At 39.8% G+C, this 17,298-nt stretch overlaps 1 protein-coding gene across 1 annotated transcript in view; it reads left to right on the forward strand.

Moving 5' to 3' along the window:
• The window catches only part of ddhd1b (DDHD domain containing 1b), a 78,206-nt gene that overhangs the window by 20,054 nt on the left and 40,854 nt on the right, over positions 1–17,298 (forward strand). The window contains exons 4-11 of the mRNA XM_028604885.1: positions 634–781; positions 880–989; positions 6,616–6,722; positions 9,971–10,227; positions 12,960–13,032; positions 13,995–14,144; positions 14,438–14,502; positions 14,804–14,982. Coding sequence (XP_028460686.1) covers positions 634–781; positions 880–989; positions 6,616–6,722; positions 9,971–10,227; positions 12,960–13,032; positions 13,995–14,144; positions 14,438–14,502; positions 14,804–14,982 — 1,089 coding nt within the window. The remainder of the gene's footprint in view (positions 1–633; positions 782–879; positions 990–6,615; positions 6,723–9,970; positions 10,228–12,959; positions 13,033–13,994; positions 14,145–14,437; positions 14,503–14,803; positions 14,983–17,298) is intronic.

Genomic DNA, 17,298 nt, shown 5'->3' on the forward strand with positions numbered 1-17,298 from the left:
AATACATGCAAGTATAAATATAGTACAAGTGTACATTCCTAGTAGATGACTTTGTAATGTCAATAGGGATTCTTCTGTTTAAGTAGGTAAAGTATGCTTTATCTGTTTTTCTGATAGCCTTTGTTCTCATATATCTTACTACTACAACCAGTCCTGATGGATAGTATTTTATTGTCTCACCCGTGAAACAAAACACCCACATCAGTGCAGCCTTTAAGTTTGTTTACACAGTGCTTTTTTCAGTAAGCATGGCTAGTTATAGGGACACTGTTTCAACAAGATAACGATTTAATCTTACATTTTTTTAATGCTGTGAGCAGCACAAACTAATTCCATTCATCTCCATTATGTTGCGTTGGCAGAAATCTCAGAGTCAATCTCCAAACCTGGACAAAAAACACTTGTGTCTGTTCTGTGCATTGCGATCTGCATGGCCCATCTCAAGATCAGGGTCATAATATATGGTGATGTAGAGGGGGTTTAAAAAAAAAGGTTAACGTTTGCCTTTTTGCCAGAAAACATGGTTTGACCACTTTAGTTTACTTGTTATTGGTTGGCAGTGTCAGATAATGACTAAGCACAGGCTGTGGAACACATCACCCCAGGTAGTAATGTTCCCTCTCATGTACTCAGCCTCCAGCAGCGGGACACGTCTCCATCGGGGATACGTGGAAGAGGCAGCACCTGAGGACACCCCACCTGAAACCACACACATCGTCTTTGTGGTGCATGGCATCGGCCAGAAGATGGACCAAGGCCGCATTATCAGGAACACCAGCATGTGAGATATCAAGAGGTTCCCAATGAGAGCACAGAAAATTGAAAAAGGAATCAGAATAACTCTTGTATTAATTGTTTTTTGTCTTGGCTGGTGTGCAGGATGAGAGATGCTGCCAGAAAGATGGAGGAGAAGCACTTCTCCGATCGCACCACAGAGCATGTAGAGTTTCTTCCTGTTGAGTGGAGGGCAAAACTGGCTCTGGATGGAGGTATGCTGCACCTCAGCTAACAACCATTCTACCCAAAGCATTACTACTGTAGTGGCATTGTGAAGGGTCTGTTCTACCTTAAATGTGTAAAAATGACAGGCAGGTAAAAATCAATGATCAATCAATTTTATTTGTCACATTAAATCATACAAGGTACAATTCCAGTGACATGTCCATCAGCTCCTTCAACTATTCATCATAAAATGTGTGTGTGTGTGTGTGTGTGGGGGGATTCATAAAAGTCTTAATCTTTCATGAATCTCCTAGGCTTTTTCCTTGAACACTGATTGAACCACTCTCTGCACGGCAACAGAATAATCATGAAATCACAAAATGTAAAGAGGAAAAAATGCGTTCTGTTATTTATCATTTCGAGCAAAAACCCAGCCCCCTGTATTTGCATCTCTATTCACATGCCGGGATTGTACAGCGATGCCCGAGCTCCACACAGAGCTGAGCCGAGATGTGTGTGCGTTAAAACACGCAGCACCTGACTGGGAACGATACAAGAGGATTACCAACGGCCGCTGAAGCAGATGAACTCACGCGCTAGTCTCTTTTCTGTAAATAGGCTACAATTAAACCTTCGTAAAAAGGCAATACTTATCAATGCACTCACCTGTGTAGACCGGCATAAACATGTAGAAAGCAATATTTCAATCTGCTCAGTCCACTCTTGTCCACCGCGCTGTTTTACCCAAACACAGCTCTACTCTGCAAATAGCAAATTTTTACAAACAGCTAAAACAAAAGCTGTCGGTTTGTAGTGTGTTTATCTTAGTTTGCCGGGAATCTGGAAATTTTGACAAATTCTTGTAAACCTCATTGCTGGCTGAACAAACCTAACTCTCCGCTAGAGCGGTAAATCTATGGAGGTATTATAAGACCAAAACAGATGCATCTGGCTACTTAAAATGCACGTGAATGACGCGATCGTTATGTTCGAGTTCTTCATTCTTGATGCTGGTTGTATTATTTTGCAACAGCATCTTTCATTGAAAATGACGCATGACGAGTGTATAGCCTGCTTATCAGTCCGTTCATCATTAAAGCTGGGCTTTTCCAGTCAACTTTTTGCTTCAGCCTCTTTGACAGTGACATGTTTACCTGACAACAGCCGTTTCTTTCTGCAAGCATTTTCCACCAATCAGGACGCTGCATACTACAACGTTTCCATAATCACAGACTTTAACCATCACTCCTAGTTGAACTGCCTCCTAGTCTGAGATCTTTTTCTAGTTAAAGAGCCAGTTATCATTATGGAGTTTCCATGTTTTTTAGGAGTTTGCTCACACTAATACATGTAAAAAATATATAGCAATAATTCAGTAAGAAAGTGAAAATTTCAAACAAGAATAGAACAAGAATATAGGTATAAATTCATTTTATTTTCTTTATTTGAGCTTCCCGCCCCCAGAGTGTCTGCTTAGAAAAATTCTGGCCCTTGAAAAAATTTAGTTGATGACACCTGCCCTACAATCTTAAATAACTACAGCCATAAACTGTCTGTCCTGGTCAAGGTTCTTGAATCTCTTATCAGTGATCAGTTAAAGAACTTTTTTAACAGTTATAATGGGTTATCTGACTTCCAATCTGGTTTTAGAAAAGGCCATAGTACAACGTTGGCAGCTCTTAAGGTTTTAAATGACTTTTTGAATCTATGAACAATAAGCAGCTTTGTGCAGCCCTTTTTATTGACCTTTCAAAGGCATTTGATACAGTGGACCACATAGTGCTTAAACAGAGACTGTATAGGGCTGGGCTTTGTGAACAAACTGTCGGCTGGTTTGTAAAATTACCTTACAGACAGAACTCAGTGTGTGCAGGCGGAGGGCAGCACTTCTCGCTATCTCAAAATAACAAAAGGCGTGCCGCAGGGGTCAGTTTTGGGGCCACTGCTATTCATCCTCTATATCAATAACATTGATCATAACTTTGAAAATTTCATTTTTATGCTGATGACACTGTACTGTATTGCTCTGCACCCACCGCAGACCAGGCCCTCTCCCAGTTACAACTTGCTTTTAACACGCTTCAACACAATCTTTGTGATAAAAAAAAAAAAAAAAAAAAAGTCATGCTTTTTTTAAATTCAAAATCTAAATCAACTCTGCCTTCAATCCTCACTTCCCAAGGTACGAAAATTGAATGTGTTTCTAAGTACAGATATCTTGGTATTTTAATTGATGAATCTCTTTCTTTTACCTATCATATTCACAGCTAGCAAAAAGATTAAAACTTAAACTAGGGTTTTATTTCAGAATCAAATCCTGCCTTTCGTTCGAATCTAGAAAGAGGCTGGTCGCTGCCACTTTTATGTCTGTACTTGACTATGCTTCATCTCAAAGTTTACATGCACTGGACACTGTATACCATGGATCTCTGAGTTTCATCACTGGTATGAAAGCCCTCACTCACCATTGTGAACTGTATGAACGTGTAGGATGGACTTCTCTATCAACACGGAGACTTCAACACTGGAATATCTTTATATACAAGGCTATTTTAGGTCTCCTTCCATCCTACCTTCTGACCTATATCAGTGTAAATTGTACCGGGACTTACAATCTTCGTTACCAGGATCTTTTCCCTCTGTCTGTTCCAAAGGTTAGAACTGAGCTGGGGAAAAAGGCCTTTAAGTTTGCTGCTCCCTCTACATGGAACAAGTTACAGAAATCCATGAAACTTATTGAGCTGGTCTCATTGGTCGCTTTTAAGAGGATGTTGATTGACTTGGAGGCGGCCACATCTGGCTGTCGATGTTTTGCCTGATGTGTTTAGGATTGTGGTTGACTTTGAAGGACTTGCTGTTTCAGTTGTTTTATATTTCTAGTGTTTTTGTGTATTTTGTGTTTGTATGTACTGTATGTGTGGTTGTACTGCTGCCTATCTTGGCCAGGACACTCTTGAAAAAGAGATTTTAAGAAAAAAAGGGGGGAGATAGTTATTTCCCTTATTCTTTTCAAAGTCACTATCATCTCTTTAGTCTTTCTGACATTCAGGAGTAGGTTGTTGTTCTGACACCAGCGGATCAGGGCCTCTACTTCTTTTAAGTAGGCCTGTTCATTGTCTGTGATCAGGCCCACCACAGCTGTGTTGTTAGCAAACTTAAAGTGGTGGTTCGTAGTAATTTCACCCTAGGGTCCTTTGCACCATGACCTCGAGCCAAACAGCCCCCCAGAAGCTTTTTTCACCTGGGTCGAACACTGGGAGAGTTAGCGTTATCAGCTGAATAGCTTAGCGCAGGGGCTAATGGATCCACGTTTGTATCTCATAAGTTACCCCACTAATAATGCCCGAAATGATACAAAACTTCTACACTAGTACAAATAGGTTATGCACTCATAAAACGATGGATTGGAAAGTTTGTAAGTACACCAGACGTTTATGTAAATAACACTTGCCTGTTGGCTTCTGCTCTCTGCTGTTGCTGCTGCTACTGCTACCGGCAGTAAGACAAGTGCTTAGGGACGTCTACAAATTACAACACCAAAAAGAGATACAACTAGGGCTGGGTATCGTTCAGAATCTTTCGATCCGGTGCCAATTTCGATACCTCAGTTTCGATACCGATTCCTAACGATACATTTTTCGATACCATATGTTTTAAAATCCATTTCAACATCAACAAAAATACATTAAACACAAAGCTTTTATTTTCCACCTTAATTTTGAATCAAAACAGTTATCAAAATTAAAAAATTCTCACTCAGAGTAACATTAATAAAAGTGCCTTGCCTTGCAAGCTCAGCCTGTCAGTCAGTCATCAGGGCAGAGAAACCACCGTTGTGGCTGCTTGTAAGAGGAAGTGTAACGTCAGCAGCACCGCGACTGATTTCGGCTCGCCATTAATATCACATCGCAGCAAACGCTGTCTGCGTGAAGTTTTAAAAAACTGTAACCACACTTGAAACCAACCGTGACTCTCTGTGACTTCAACAAAACTGCAGACAGTTTACTCCGTCCGTACCTCTCCGTGTGTGTGTGTGTGTGTGTGTGTGTGTGTGTGTGTGTGTGTGTCGGTCGGAGCTCCGCTCTGTGTCAATATGCAGAAAAGACAGATAAGCTTGCGCTTATGCACTCAGACGCTTTTGGAACCGAATTTTGGCACCGAAAGATAAAGAATTTTTCGATACTCATAGGATTGGAGTATTTTTTTCCATACCATCAAAGTATCGACGTTCGGTACCCAGCCCTAGATACAACAAAACTATTTATTAATTTAATGATTAAATAAGGTAACGTCTCCAAACTTATGTCAGTTATAACTTGTCTCCTGCTAGTTACACTCACCTAAAGGATTATTAGGAACACCTGTTAAATTTCAAATCTAATCAACCAATCACATGGCAGCTGCTTCAATGCCAGGTCTAGACAATCTCCTGAACTCCAAACTGAATGTCAGAATGGGAACGAAAGGTGATCCAAGCAACTTTGAGTGTGGCATGGTTGTTGGTGCCAGACGGGCTGGTCTGAGTATTTCACAATTTGCTCAGTTACTGGGATTTTTACGCACAACCATTTCTAGGGTTTACAAAGAATGGTCTGAAAAAGGAAAAACATCCAGTATGCTGCAGTCCTGGGGGGGCAAAAATGCCTTGTTGATGCTAGAGGTCAGAGGAGAATTGGCCGAAAGCTGATAGAAGATCAACTTTGACTCAAATAACCACTTGTTACAACTGAGATATGCAGCAAAGCATTTGTGAAGCCACAACACGCACAACCTTGAGGCAGATGGGCTAAACCAGCAGAAGACCCCACCGGGTACCACTCATCTCCACTAAAAATAGGAAAATGAGCACAAGCTCACCAAAAATGGACAGTTGAAGACTGGAAGAATGTTGCCTGGTCTTATGAGTCTCAATTTCTATTGAGACATTCAGATGGTAGAGTCAGAATTTGGCGTGAACAGAATGAGAACATGGATCTGTCATGCCTTGTTACCACTGGTCAACACTGGTGGTGGTGGTGTAATGGTGTGGGGGATCCTTTTTCACCTTCAGAAGTGGCTACGCAATCATGTGTTTACAGGGAGTACAGCAGGACTCAGAACACAGCCCTGGGGTGCTCCAATGTTAAAGATGAGGGTGAAAAAGGAGTGTCTGGCTATCTTCTCCACCTGGGATCTGCGTATCAGGAAGTCAAGGATCCACATACACAGTGAGGTGTTTAATCCCAGGTTCTTGAGCTTTGTGACGAGCCTGGAGGGAACTATGGTGTTAAATATTAGTCAATGAACAGCAATCTCACATAGCTTCATTTTGTTTTCAAGGTGAGATAGGTTGGTGTGAAGGATGTGGTCAATTGGTTTATTTATTTAAATTAGTTTCTTTGTGAACAGAGATGCTTGATATGATATCTCAGGGTCACTAAAATCATTGGGACTCATCTTCTGTGACTATGAACTGTCAATTCTAAATTTCATTTTACAGTAGTTATCATATATAGATATATTGGACAGATACAATTAACATTAACTTCTGGTTGTAAAACATGAAAATATGTGTTTATATATATGAATGTATGGCAGATCAGAATCACTGTTTTTTCACTAGAATATGAAACAGTATTAAAAAAAACTGATACAAATAAACTGACGTGTATTTGTATCTTTTTCTACTTGCAGACACGGTGGACTCCATCACCCCAGACAAGGTGCGAGGTCTCAGAGACATGCTGAACAGCAGCGCCATGGACATCATGTACTACACCAGCCCTCTGTACAGAGATGAGGTTAGACTGAGACTTATACTAGACTACAGCTTTCCAGTTCCCTTTAAGTAACACATCAAGCCTTAAGTATAGCCTCATTCTGTATCCTCACACCTGTGTTGCTGCACTTTGTTAACATGCTGGTGGTTTGGGAGTGTTATCCCATGAGTCCGAATCAACTTCCCTCAGGCACAACTAAATCCTGGCTAAACTGTTTTGTTTTAATCCAAAATGGTTGCATAGCAGTACATTATGGTGTACTCCCCGACTTTGAAAAAATAGATGATTAATCATCAATAAAGCATCAAACAAAACCAAATGTATTTGAATTATTGACACAATTAAAAATAGCAAAAGAGGCACGTACCTCACAATTCTTTTACGTGTGTTGTTGTTGTTGTGTGTCAATGGAGGACAAAATATGACTCAAGTCTCAATAAATAAATGTATAAATAAATACATAAATAAATAAATATGGAAATAAATGAATTTATAAATAAATATAGCAACAAATAAATAAATACAGAAATAAAAAAGAAAAGAATAGATTAAAAAAAATGTCAGTGTGTAGCTTGCTAGCTCTGAGGTTCTGGTTGTTGTTTCCCGTAGGAAACAGATATTAAGAACAACAACACAAAGAGAGCGGAAAGTGAGGGACATCCAGCGATTATCTTGGAACTGTCGTTGATCCGTACTACTGTCATGCCAACGTTAAATCACACCTTCTCGTGTAATATTGCTTATAGGTTGGATCTATCTATGGATAGAGTATATCACCTGCTGTTACTCTTTGTCTGTAAGGCAAAAATAGTAGATCGAAATCAAGCACACTCCTTTAAAGCAACACCAAAAATGATTTTGTACCTTAAAATAGTGTTTCCAAAATCGTTTCACTGGTTCATCAACTTGTAACAGGGTGAACGGCACTTCTGCATTCGCTTTGCGGGCCTCTATCGGCTAGAACCACACTATGCAAGTTTGCCAGATCGGAAAGCGGATCTGTACTTTGAATGAGACATAAGAAACTGTAATGGACAATTCCGCTTTCAACCTGTAGGGGGACCGAAGAGGAAAAGTGCTTTGGTGTTGCGTTAAAAGGGTGATAGAATGATTATATAGGGTATTTCACACTGTTCCTTAAGGTCTCCTAATAGGGTATGTAACATTGGTTGGGCTGAAAATGGCCCAAGTGATTTTCGGAGAGTGAACCCCTGCAATGTCCTCTGCCAGTGCCTCTGCAGCGCGCGTTAGATCCACAACTCCCGCTCCATTGTCCGATATACTCGTTCTAAACACTTTTCTCTGGGCCAGTAGGCTATTCCGTTGTACAGTCTGGAGCACTGCATTTACGACCGTGGTTAATTTTCAATATCCTTGAAAAACCTCCAAACTTTGTTCTTTCAAAAGTCCAACATAGCGCAGCTCGTGTGTGAGATCCTGACAGAGCTCCAGCTCAGTGGGTCTGTGAAGGGGGAGAGGCCGACAGAGAAGGCAGCAAACCCGGCCAGCAGCCACCGCCTGTCCCGGCAGATTGTGGAGCTCGTCCTACCAAATTTGCATTTAGCCATCAATTTTCGTGAAATGGCCCATATTTGTAGCCCCGTCCTGATCTCGCGAGCTCCAGTTTTCCACTCGCAGATCCTGGCATCTTGAGGCAGAGAAAATTTGGAGCTGTTAGCCAAACGACCGGGCCAATCAGCGTTGGTTTTGAGGTGGGTTAGGTGGTGATAGACAGATGGTTTATCCAATCAGCTAACCAGTATTTTCAGACAGCGGTAGCCGCCGCTAATTGCTTTTTTTCTCTTGGATCCTTCTTTTGGAATATGGTCCGTGAACCTGAAATGGTGCCTTTTATTCCTAAATTCTCGTTACACAAACGGCAAATATCCTTTACCGACATGTTTGCATGCTGAGCTAACGAGCTATGCTTTGCCTGCAGCAGCAGGGGCGGGCTTGTGGTTGTATTTTCATACGCTTCGTGGATCTGATTGGTTGATTTGGCCCGTCTATCACCAACATAGGTGATATGTTACTGCTAACCAGTATTTCCGCCCCTTCCCAAAAGTTCTCCAACGGAAAGTTCCCAGATAGATATGCCGAGCAAATGCGAAGCAATCCATCTGGCGGAATCAGGTTACCATATTTGAGCTTTTAATAGATGATTTCTCGCATAAAAAAAAGTCTAAGAAGTGAATTTAGTGGTAAAATAGCAGATGAACAATGTATACAGTTTTAGAGATCTGCATGACCTAGATTCAGAAGACTAGCTGACCTCAGGTCAGTTGTGTAGCCTATGTAAATGTTGGGGCGTGACAAAGACTATAGACTTGAGCCAAATGAGAAGGAGTTGAGAAGTTGACGTCAACTTTTAGCTTTGTTGAGATTCGCCCGTTTTCAGCAGCAGTTCCAAATTGTGAGATTTGCAGAGGAAAGAGGTGTCAATGGGATTTTGAGGTTCTATGTATGTCCTATTTATAACCTGACTCCGCCAGATGGATTGCTTCGCATTTGCTCGGCATATCCATCTGGGAACTTTCCGTTGGAGAACTTTTGGGAAGGGGTGAAAATCCTGGTTAGCTGATTGGCTAAACCATCTGTCTATCACCTATGTTGGTGATAGACGGGCCAAATCAACCAATCAGATCCACGAAGCGTATGAAAATACAACCACAAGCTGCTGCTGCAGGCAAAGCATAGCTCGTTAGCTCCTGCAAGCAACCAAAATGTCGGTAAAGGATATTTGCCGTTTGTGTAACGAGAATTAAGGAATAAAAGGCACCATTCCAGATTCCCGGACCGCTGTCTGTAAATACTGGTTAGCTGATTGGATAAAAAAAAAAAAGTGGTCTATCACCACCTAACCCGCCTCAAAACCAACGCTGATTGGCCCGGTCGTTTAGCTAACGGCTCCAAATTTTCCCTATCTCAAGATGCCAGACTGATCTGCGAGTGGAAAACTGGAGCTCGCGAGATCAGGACGGTCTCACGAGGCTATCCTATTTACCCACCAAACGTCGTTTTTCAACTATGACAGAGTAAAATCGGTTTTGCATTCTATCACTCCTTTAACTAATCATTAACATATTGAAACAGAAATACATAAATAAATGTAGGTGAACAAAAATGTAAATATAGATTTAACGCATTCATTTATTTATGTCCCATTTAATTATAAACTTTTTTTTTAATTTTATTTACAAAAGTAATGTACATATTTATTCATACATTTATTCATTTATTTCTCCATATGTGTCTTTGTGTGTATGTAGATAACCAGGGGTTTGACTCTGGAGCTGAATCGTCTGTACTCACTCTTCTGCTCACGAAATCCAGACTTTGAGAAAAATGGGAAGGTGTCCATAGTATCACACTCACTGGGCTGCGTCATCACTTATGACATCATGACGGGCTGGGACCCTTTGCGCTTTCACCATCAAGAATCGCCAGACCCTGAGGAAACAATGGTCTGCTGGTCAAGTGACGAGGAGCACTACCTTCAGGAGCAGCTAAGACTCACACGCCTCAGGTACTGCACAGGTTATTTTTCTGAAGCAGGTGAGGAAGTCAATTCCACTTCTGTTTTGGTGTAAAATTTACCTAAAGGTGAAGGTACAGAAGATTCCACTACTTGTCCATGTTTGTATTGCTTAAGCAGAGAACAAACAAATATTGCAAGAACAAAGGAGAGATTATACAACACTCACTCCCATGACGGCCTGGGTTGGGACCCCCCTTTTCGTCACTTTTTGACGCTCTGGGTCAGAACCGATTTGGCGTTATTTCTCAACATGCAGGGTAAAACCACTTAGTTAAAGTTAGGAAAAGCTTGTGGGTGAGGACAACAACGGGACATTAACCATAATCTCCTTGGTGAAAGTCCTGTGTTGTTTGTTGAGCGCACCAGTCTCAATTTAGCACCAAATTAGTCTCAATTTAGCACGAGCAGTGGTGCTGAGTAAGGCCAGATCCAAAAGTTCTCAATGATATGGAATTGCATTTTATTAAATAATTGAATAAGGCAATACATATTTATGTAAATGTAAATATATAAATGAGTCTATATAGTTCAATAAATCATTTTTAAGGATGGTTTTCAAATTACTCAGGGGACTTAATTTCTTTAATCTGAGACTGTGAGATAACCACTACCCCTTAATTTGAATATAAGGAAGGGAAATAAATAAATGTGGATGTATGAAATAAAAGTCCCTTGAAATAAATAAATGTGTACTTATGAAATAAAAGTTCCCTGAAGTAAATAAGATTAGTTATTTGAAAAACACAATTCTTTAAATATAAAACCTGTTTATTTTTTGCGAACTATATTGACTCATTTTTATATTTATATTTAAATATTTATTGCATCATTTATTTATTTTAGGATATGTATTTCATAGGCATATTTATTTACAGTATTTATGTATGTATTTATTTAATTTTGAATAATATGGCATTCCATACTATGAGGGAGAAACAGTAGATGTGCTAGGAAAGCCATGCAAAACAAAATATTACTCATAACGGTCAGAGTATTTTTAACATACTTGGAGTGGTCTGGAGTAGGACTAAATGTAGAGGTACAGGAAACTTTATAATTATGTTTCCTCCATACCTATATAATAGGTAAATGTATATATATATGTGATGTAATTAATTTAAAGTTACAGAAAACACCAAATAACAACTAAAAAATATACCGTAGAATGGTAAAGCTGTAGGTAGAATAGATGCAAATAAAATTGGTATAATTGTGTGCTGTAGCACAATGTAAAGACAACTGAGGAATCCAACAACCTCATGGTGAATTCACTCTGCCGCAAATACATTTACTCCGCTTCACTTTAACCGTCCGTAGAGCTGTAGGCTTCTTCAGTACTGCAGAATTGTTGCTAATTCAAAATTGATTAGGAAAAAACCCTCATTTCGTTCTGAGCTTATCAAAATTGCAACAACAAAGCATCCTCCTACACTGTAGTGGTGTTTTGCATCCAGTTTCCTGTACCTTTAAAATTATTCGTTATATGTTAATATTGAAAACATCCTCGCATCCGCTGCCTCTCAACGAACGAAGCAATGTTGTTTATATCGATATGGTTCAATGTTGCGTTACAAGACCCATTCTAAATAAAAAAGTTAGGCGCACCAGTGCAACCAAGGCAAAAAGTTAGTCTGGAGCCCTGTGTATGTTTGTTTTTTTTTACCCCTTTTGCTTTTCTCTACAACTTGACATGGCACTGGAACACCACTGTTAATTTGATTAAAGTGATGGTTCGGAGTAATTTCACCCTAGGGTCCTTTGCACCATGACCTCGAGCCAAACACCCCCCATGAAGCTTTTTTCACCTGGGTCCAACATTCGACGAGTTAGCGTTATCACCTGAATAGCTTAGTGCAGGCTCTAATGGATCCGAGAGTACATTACCCCACTAATAATGCCCGAAATGATACCAAACTTCTACACTAGTACAAATAGGTTATGCACTCATAAAACGATGGATTGTAAAGTTTGTAAGTACACCAGAAGTGTATGTAAATAACTCAAAATATTTATTAATTTAATGATTAAATAAGGTAATGCACTAAGCTATTCAGCTGATAACGCTAACTCGTCCAACGTTCGACCCAGGTGAAAAAAGCTTCTTGGGGGGTGTTTGGCTTGAGGTCATGGTGCAAAGGACCCTAGGGTGAAATTACTCCAAACCACCACTTTAAAAAGAGTTTATGAACTCAGATTAATGGTTTGGCAAATAATGTTGTTCACGTCACTGAATGTAATCAGTTTTTTGCAGAAACCTGGGGTGGTATGTCATGGGGTTGTGTATTTGTTGTTCAAAGTGCTTCAAGAGGTGATCCTGTTTTCATCTCTCCCAGAGACCTCAGCCTTATTCCCCCATTTCATCAGTCTGCTGAGAGGGGATGAGAGAAGCTCATGAGATCATTATGCTTGTTCAGACTCTATCTACTGATTATGTGTTCTTCATAAAAATAATGTATTCAGCCTCTTTACTACTTTGCACCCACATATGTAAGAATTTCACTACCTATGGTCACACAAATTGCAGTAGTTGGTTGCAGCACTGACCAAATACATTTGTCTTTTGGAAAATTAGGTATCATTTGATTAAATTAAGTTTTATTTGAGTTTACACTTGCATATGCCCTTGGATAAGGTTTTACCCTTTCAGTGACAGACTGCCCAACAAGCATACCACTTGAATTGGAGTTATTTTATTGTGTATATACTATCCATCATCCCAGGTTGAGGGACTTGGAGGATCAATTCCAGCGTCTGCAGACCTCATCTTGTTCAGTGCCAGCCTTGAAATTCAAGGTAAAGTTGACAAATGTTTGACTGCTTTATCTGTCACTGTTTGTCACCGGCCACTGCCAGCCATTTCCTGTTCAGCATGTGTATGGTTACTACTATAAGAGTTGACACTAACTTTATTTTACCGTAAAAAATTAAAGAGCACATAAAAAACTTTAGGGGCGCAATGAAAGTTGATCAAATAATGTGTTTTTCTTTAATTAAAGGGATACGAGGAGACATTAAAAAGTGATTTCATTTGTTTGAGTAGAAAAAGTATACTAGGACAATACACAATACAGGCTATGTACACAAGTATTTGGGATCGGAAAGAGAATTTGGTTTGTTTTTTGTTATCATATTTATTAGTCCATTATTAGTTTTCTTTGTGATGTAGGCTCTATGCGCAGCATAAAAATATTTAAGTTTTTCATTTCTCACTGAATCCAGACAAACCCCTGAAGAATTATATCCAGTGACTTAGCCCACATAGGTAACTGCTATTAGCCTACTGTTGGTGTACAGTGATACTTGCAGCTAATTTGTACAATGATACTATTGTGTTATGAATACAAACCTATTTTCTGTTGATCAATAAATCAGTAATGTTGAATATACAGTAGTGGTGTAATGGACCCACCCCCACGGTTCTGCACGCATGTGAAGCGTGGATTAATTGCCAAGTATAACCATCATAGTATGAAATACAGTTTTATAACACTGTTAACCTGTTAAGTTGAAATAATTTGAGCTTTAAACGCATTGCCTTACGGTTTTACCGCGGATTATTTGTAGGCGGCTTTCGTGTATGGGGCGCAACAGAAAGACGCCACCTTGCAGCTTAACAGGGAGCAATGCTGCTAAAGCTGTTGCAACTGTGGTTAGACTTTTTAAGCTATGTAGGAGCAGGTTTGGGCTGAAGACCTTTCAAGGTTAGTGTCTCTTATTCTCTCATGTTCGAATTTAGCCTGTTCTCTATATTGCAGGTAGAAAATTTTTTCTGCATGGGCTCTCCTCTTGCTGTTTTTTTGGCGTTGCGAGGAATCCGGCCTGGAAATAATGGTGTGCAGGATCACATCCTCCCCACATCTATCTGCAAACGCCTCTTCAACATCTTTCATCCCACAGACCCTGTGGTGAGCTACAGCTCCCACAACTGAGTGTGTCACTATTCTGCTTAGATTGCAATCATCACCCTCTTTTATTATCTATTATCTGTCCATTATTGCCTGTTGCCAAATGTTTAGGAAGTAATGAGTATAGTGGAATGGCTAACAGACAGAAACATGCCTTTCAATGGATACTTTTATAAATCTGTGGTGTTGCTATTTGATGAAAACTAGACAAACTGGCAATTGCGTTCAAATAAAATGTGTAGAAGTATTGTTGAGAGACTGCTCAATTATTCATATTAGTTTGTTTGTTTCAGGCATACAGATTGGAGCCTCTTATCTTAAAGCACTACAGTAACATTGCACCTGTTCAAATCCACTGGTAAGACTCTCCTGTGAATATTTTAAAGCAGTGGATACTGTGATCTAATGAATTGTTTCATATTATCCACCATTTTTGTCTATCTTTTTGTTAATCTGTTATTTGTAAAATTATTTTGTTGCTCTCAATAATTTACAATAAGAACAATGGTATAACACGCTTAAAACATTATTAATTACTCATGTTTCAGTCTGTTTGTTATTATGTCACCCAACTTTCACTAAAGCTACAGTATGCCTAGTTTAATGAAATTACAGCTGAAGACAAAAGGACCTGAGGTTGATGTGGATGTGATATGCAGGTACAACACCACCAGCCCAACACAGTACGCTCGGATCCGGCCCACACTGCTCAACCCCCCAAAGGAAACAACATCTGTCTCAGACTCAGAGAGCATCCCAAGCCCCGGCACTTCCCCGCCCCAAGCCAGACGCCACTATGGAGAGTCTATCACCAACCTTGGCAAGGCCAGCATCATGGGTGAGCACACAGGGAGGGTAATGGCTGCATGAATGGCAGGTGCAGTAGAACATTCAATTTTATTTTTTTATTTATTTATATTTTATATATGTATAATTTACCTTGAGCAGAACCTAGACTCTAGGGTGGGCAGCCATCTGCCCAACCAAGACATAGAGAGAGAGAGAGAGAGAGAGAGAGAATAGATGCACAGCAATAAATGCAAAGCAATAACAATAATAAACAATAATAAAAAGGCTGATAAATTTGCACATCATATATTTTTTCGAACTGCTGACAACTTACACACAGAACATGAATATTACACGGCGATAAAGCAACGTAATTTTATTTTCAACAATGTTGATTTTTCTGAGCTTTCACCCCGCAAATAAAGACATCAAACAATCATATTGACAAAGGCAGCGTTTACCAGATACAATCTTTCCGTTCTTACGTACTTTACAGTAAAAGCCCTAGACATATGTTTACCACAAAATAGCTTACAGAAGCTTAGTGTTAGCTTTTCCTGCTGTGGCCTGATCGTGGTCAGACAACAAAGGGGTAGACAGGGCTGGAGTCTCCCTGGAGCTAACCCCGTCACTTCACGCAGAAGCTGGGGAAAGCTGCAGCATTTATTTGTGCTTAAACTTCAGATTCTAGCTAGTGTACCACACTTGATATCTTACAAAGCCCTGGAAGGGTCATGGCGAGAATTTTTGAGGGGACTACTTTTGCATTCCTTCGCAATAAGTTTTGCATTACCTCGCAATACTTTTCTTTTTCCATTACCGAGACACAGTGGCGGCTCTAGAAAATTTTACATGGGGTGGCAAAGGGGTGGCAAAAGGTCTTGGCAGGGTAGCATTGGAAGACGGTACACGGAAACCCATTATGTAAATGGCTTGTGTGGCTAAAGAGGAAAAACTGTAAAACTGTGTAACGTGATTCTATCATTTGTTTGACCTTTTGTTTGATCATAATTACTGATAAAGTAAGACAAATAGAATAGAAAATAGAATAGAATAGAATATTTTATCAGCAATTATGATCAAACAGAAGGTCAAACAAAAGAAACTGTAAAACATCATAAAATAATCTATTTATATACTGTATGTACATATCTAACCCTATAACATATACAACAGAATAGAAATAGCCAAAAACTGAAAACATGTCATTTTACTGAGTGATATGACATGTTATGCTACTGTACAGCAGTTTATATGGAAGAATAAAAACATACCATGTGGTCCAGGGGGAATTGCAGGCCTACCCTCTTCCTCCCTGTCATCTTGATCTGCCTACTCCTGATCACTCCCTGCTTCTGTCCCTCTCTCTGAATCGGCAGCCTCCTCTTCATCCCTCACAGTCAATTATTCTTTTTCCTCTTCTCCTTCATCAATTTCTCCATCTCCTTCTGTGGCCTTCTCCTGCTCTGACCCTCCTGGTCTCTCCAGTTTACTGTCTTCTCCTTCATTTCCCTCCAGTCTCTTCATCCTGTGCACTTCTCTGAATTGTCTTTGCAAAAAACTGGCAATATCCCCACTTTTAGCTTACCTTTTCACTTTTAGGCTCCAGCTAATCTCTCTAGCTATTCTGGCCTGTAAAAATCAAGATGTGAAAAGCTCTGGTTAACTGTAATAACATTACAGTGTACGGCCCTGTAACTAATAAGTAGGCCTAGCCTATAACAAATAACAAATCAGAAAAGATTTATCACATGATGCACACAACAGTTATGTTTACACTAGCCTACTTAATCCCATTCATGTTTTATTTGTTTTCCCAGTTTGAAGTAAAGATGTAACCTGGTTTAATTTGTGCAGCCTTATTGCTGTGATATGTCAGCTTAGAGTCAGCAAAATCCAGTAGGGTACTTAAATCAGGATAGATCAGGGGTCAATCACACAAAAGCCCAAAAACGCATATCGGACATGTTTAAAGCAGTTGTGGAATCCCACCATTTTACAGACATATGAAGGATGCACAATCCTACTAGCAAGGATTACACCTTCTTTTCCACACGTCACCTCACCCACTCCTGCATTGATTATATTTTGTGCTCCAGTGAGCTTAAGGCAATGTTCCACATGATAGCAATAGAACCTGCAATTCTGTCTGATCACAATGCACTGATAACCACATTCCGTTGTGATATGTTAGGAGAAAGATCTAGGAGATGGCAATTTAACAATTCCCTTCTCCAAAACACAGCTTTTCATACAGAGTTTAGAGCCAAGCTGGCAGAGTTTATATCAATCAATTCTGACTCAGTTTCAGACCCGGCATACATTTGGCAAGCCACTAAAGGATTTATTAGAGATCAATTTCAAT

The sequence above is a fragment of the Perca flavescens genome, chromosome 18, assembly GCF_004354835.1.
Source record: "Perca flavescens isolate YP-PL-M2 chromosome 18, PFLA_1.0, whole genome shotgun sequence".
NCBI classification, from domain to species: domain Eukaryota; kingdom Metazoa; phylum Chordata; class Actinopteri; order Perciformes; family Percidae; genus Perca; species Perca flavescens.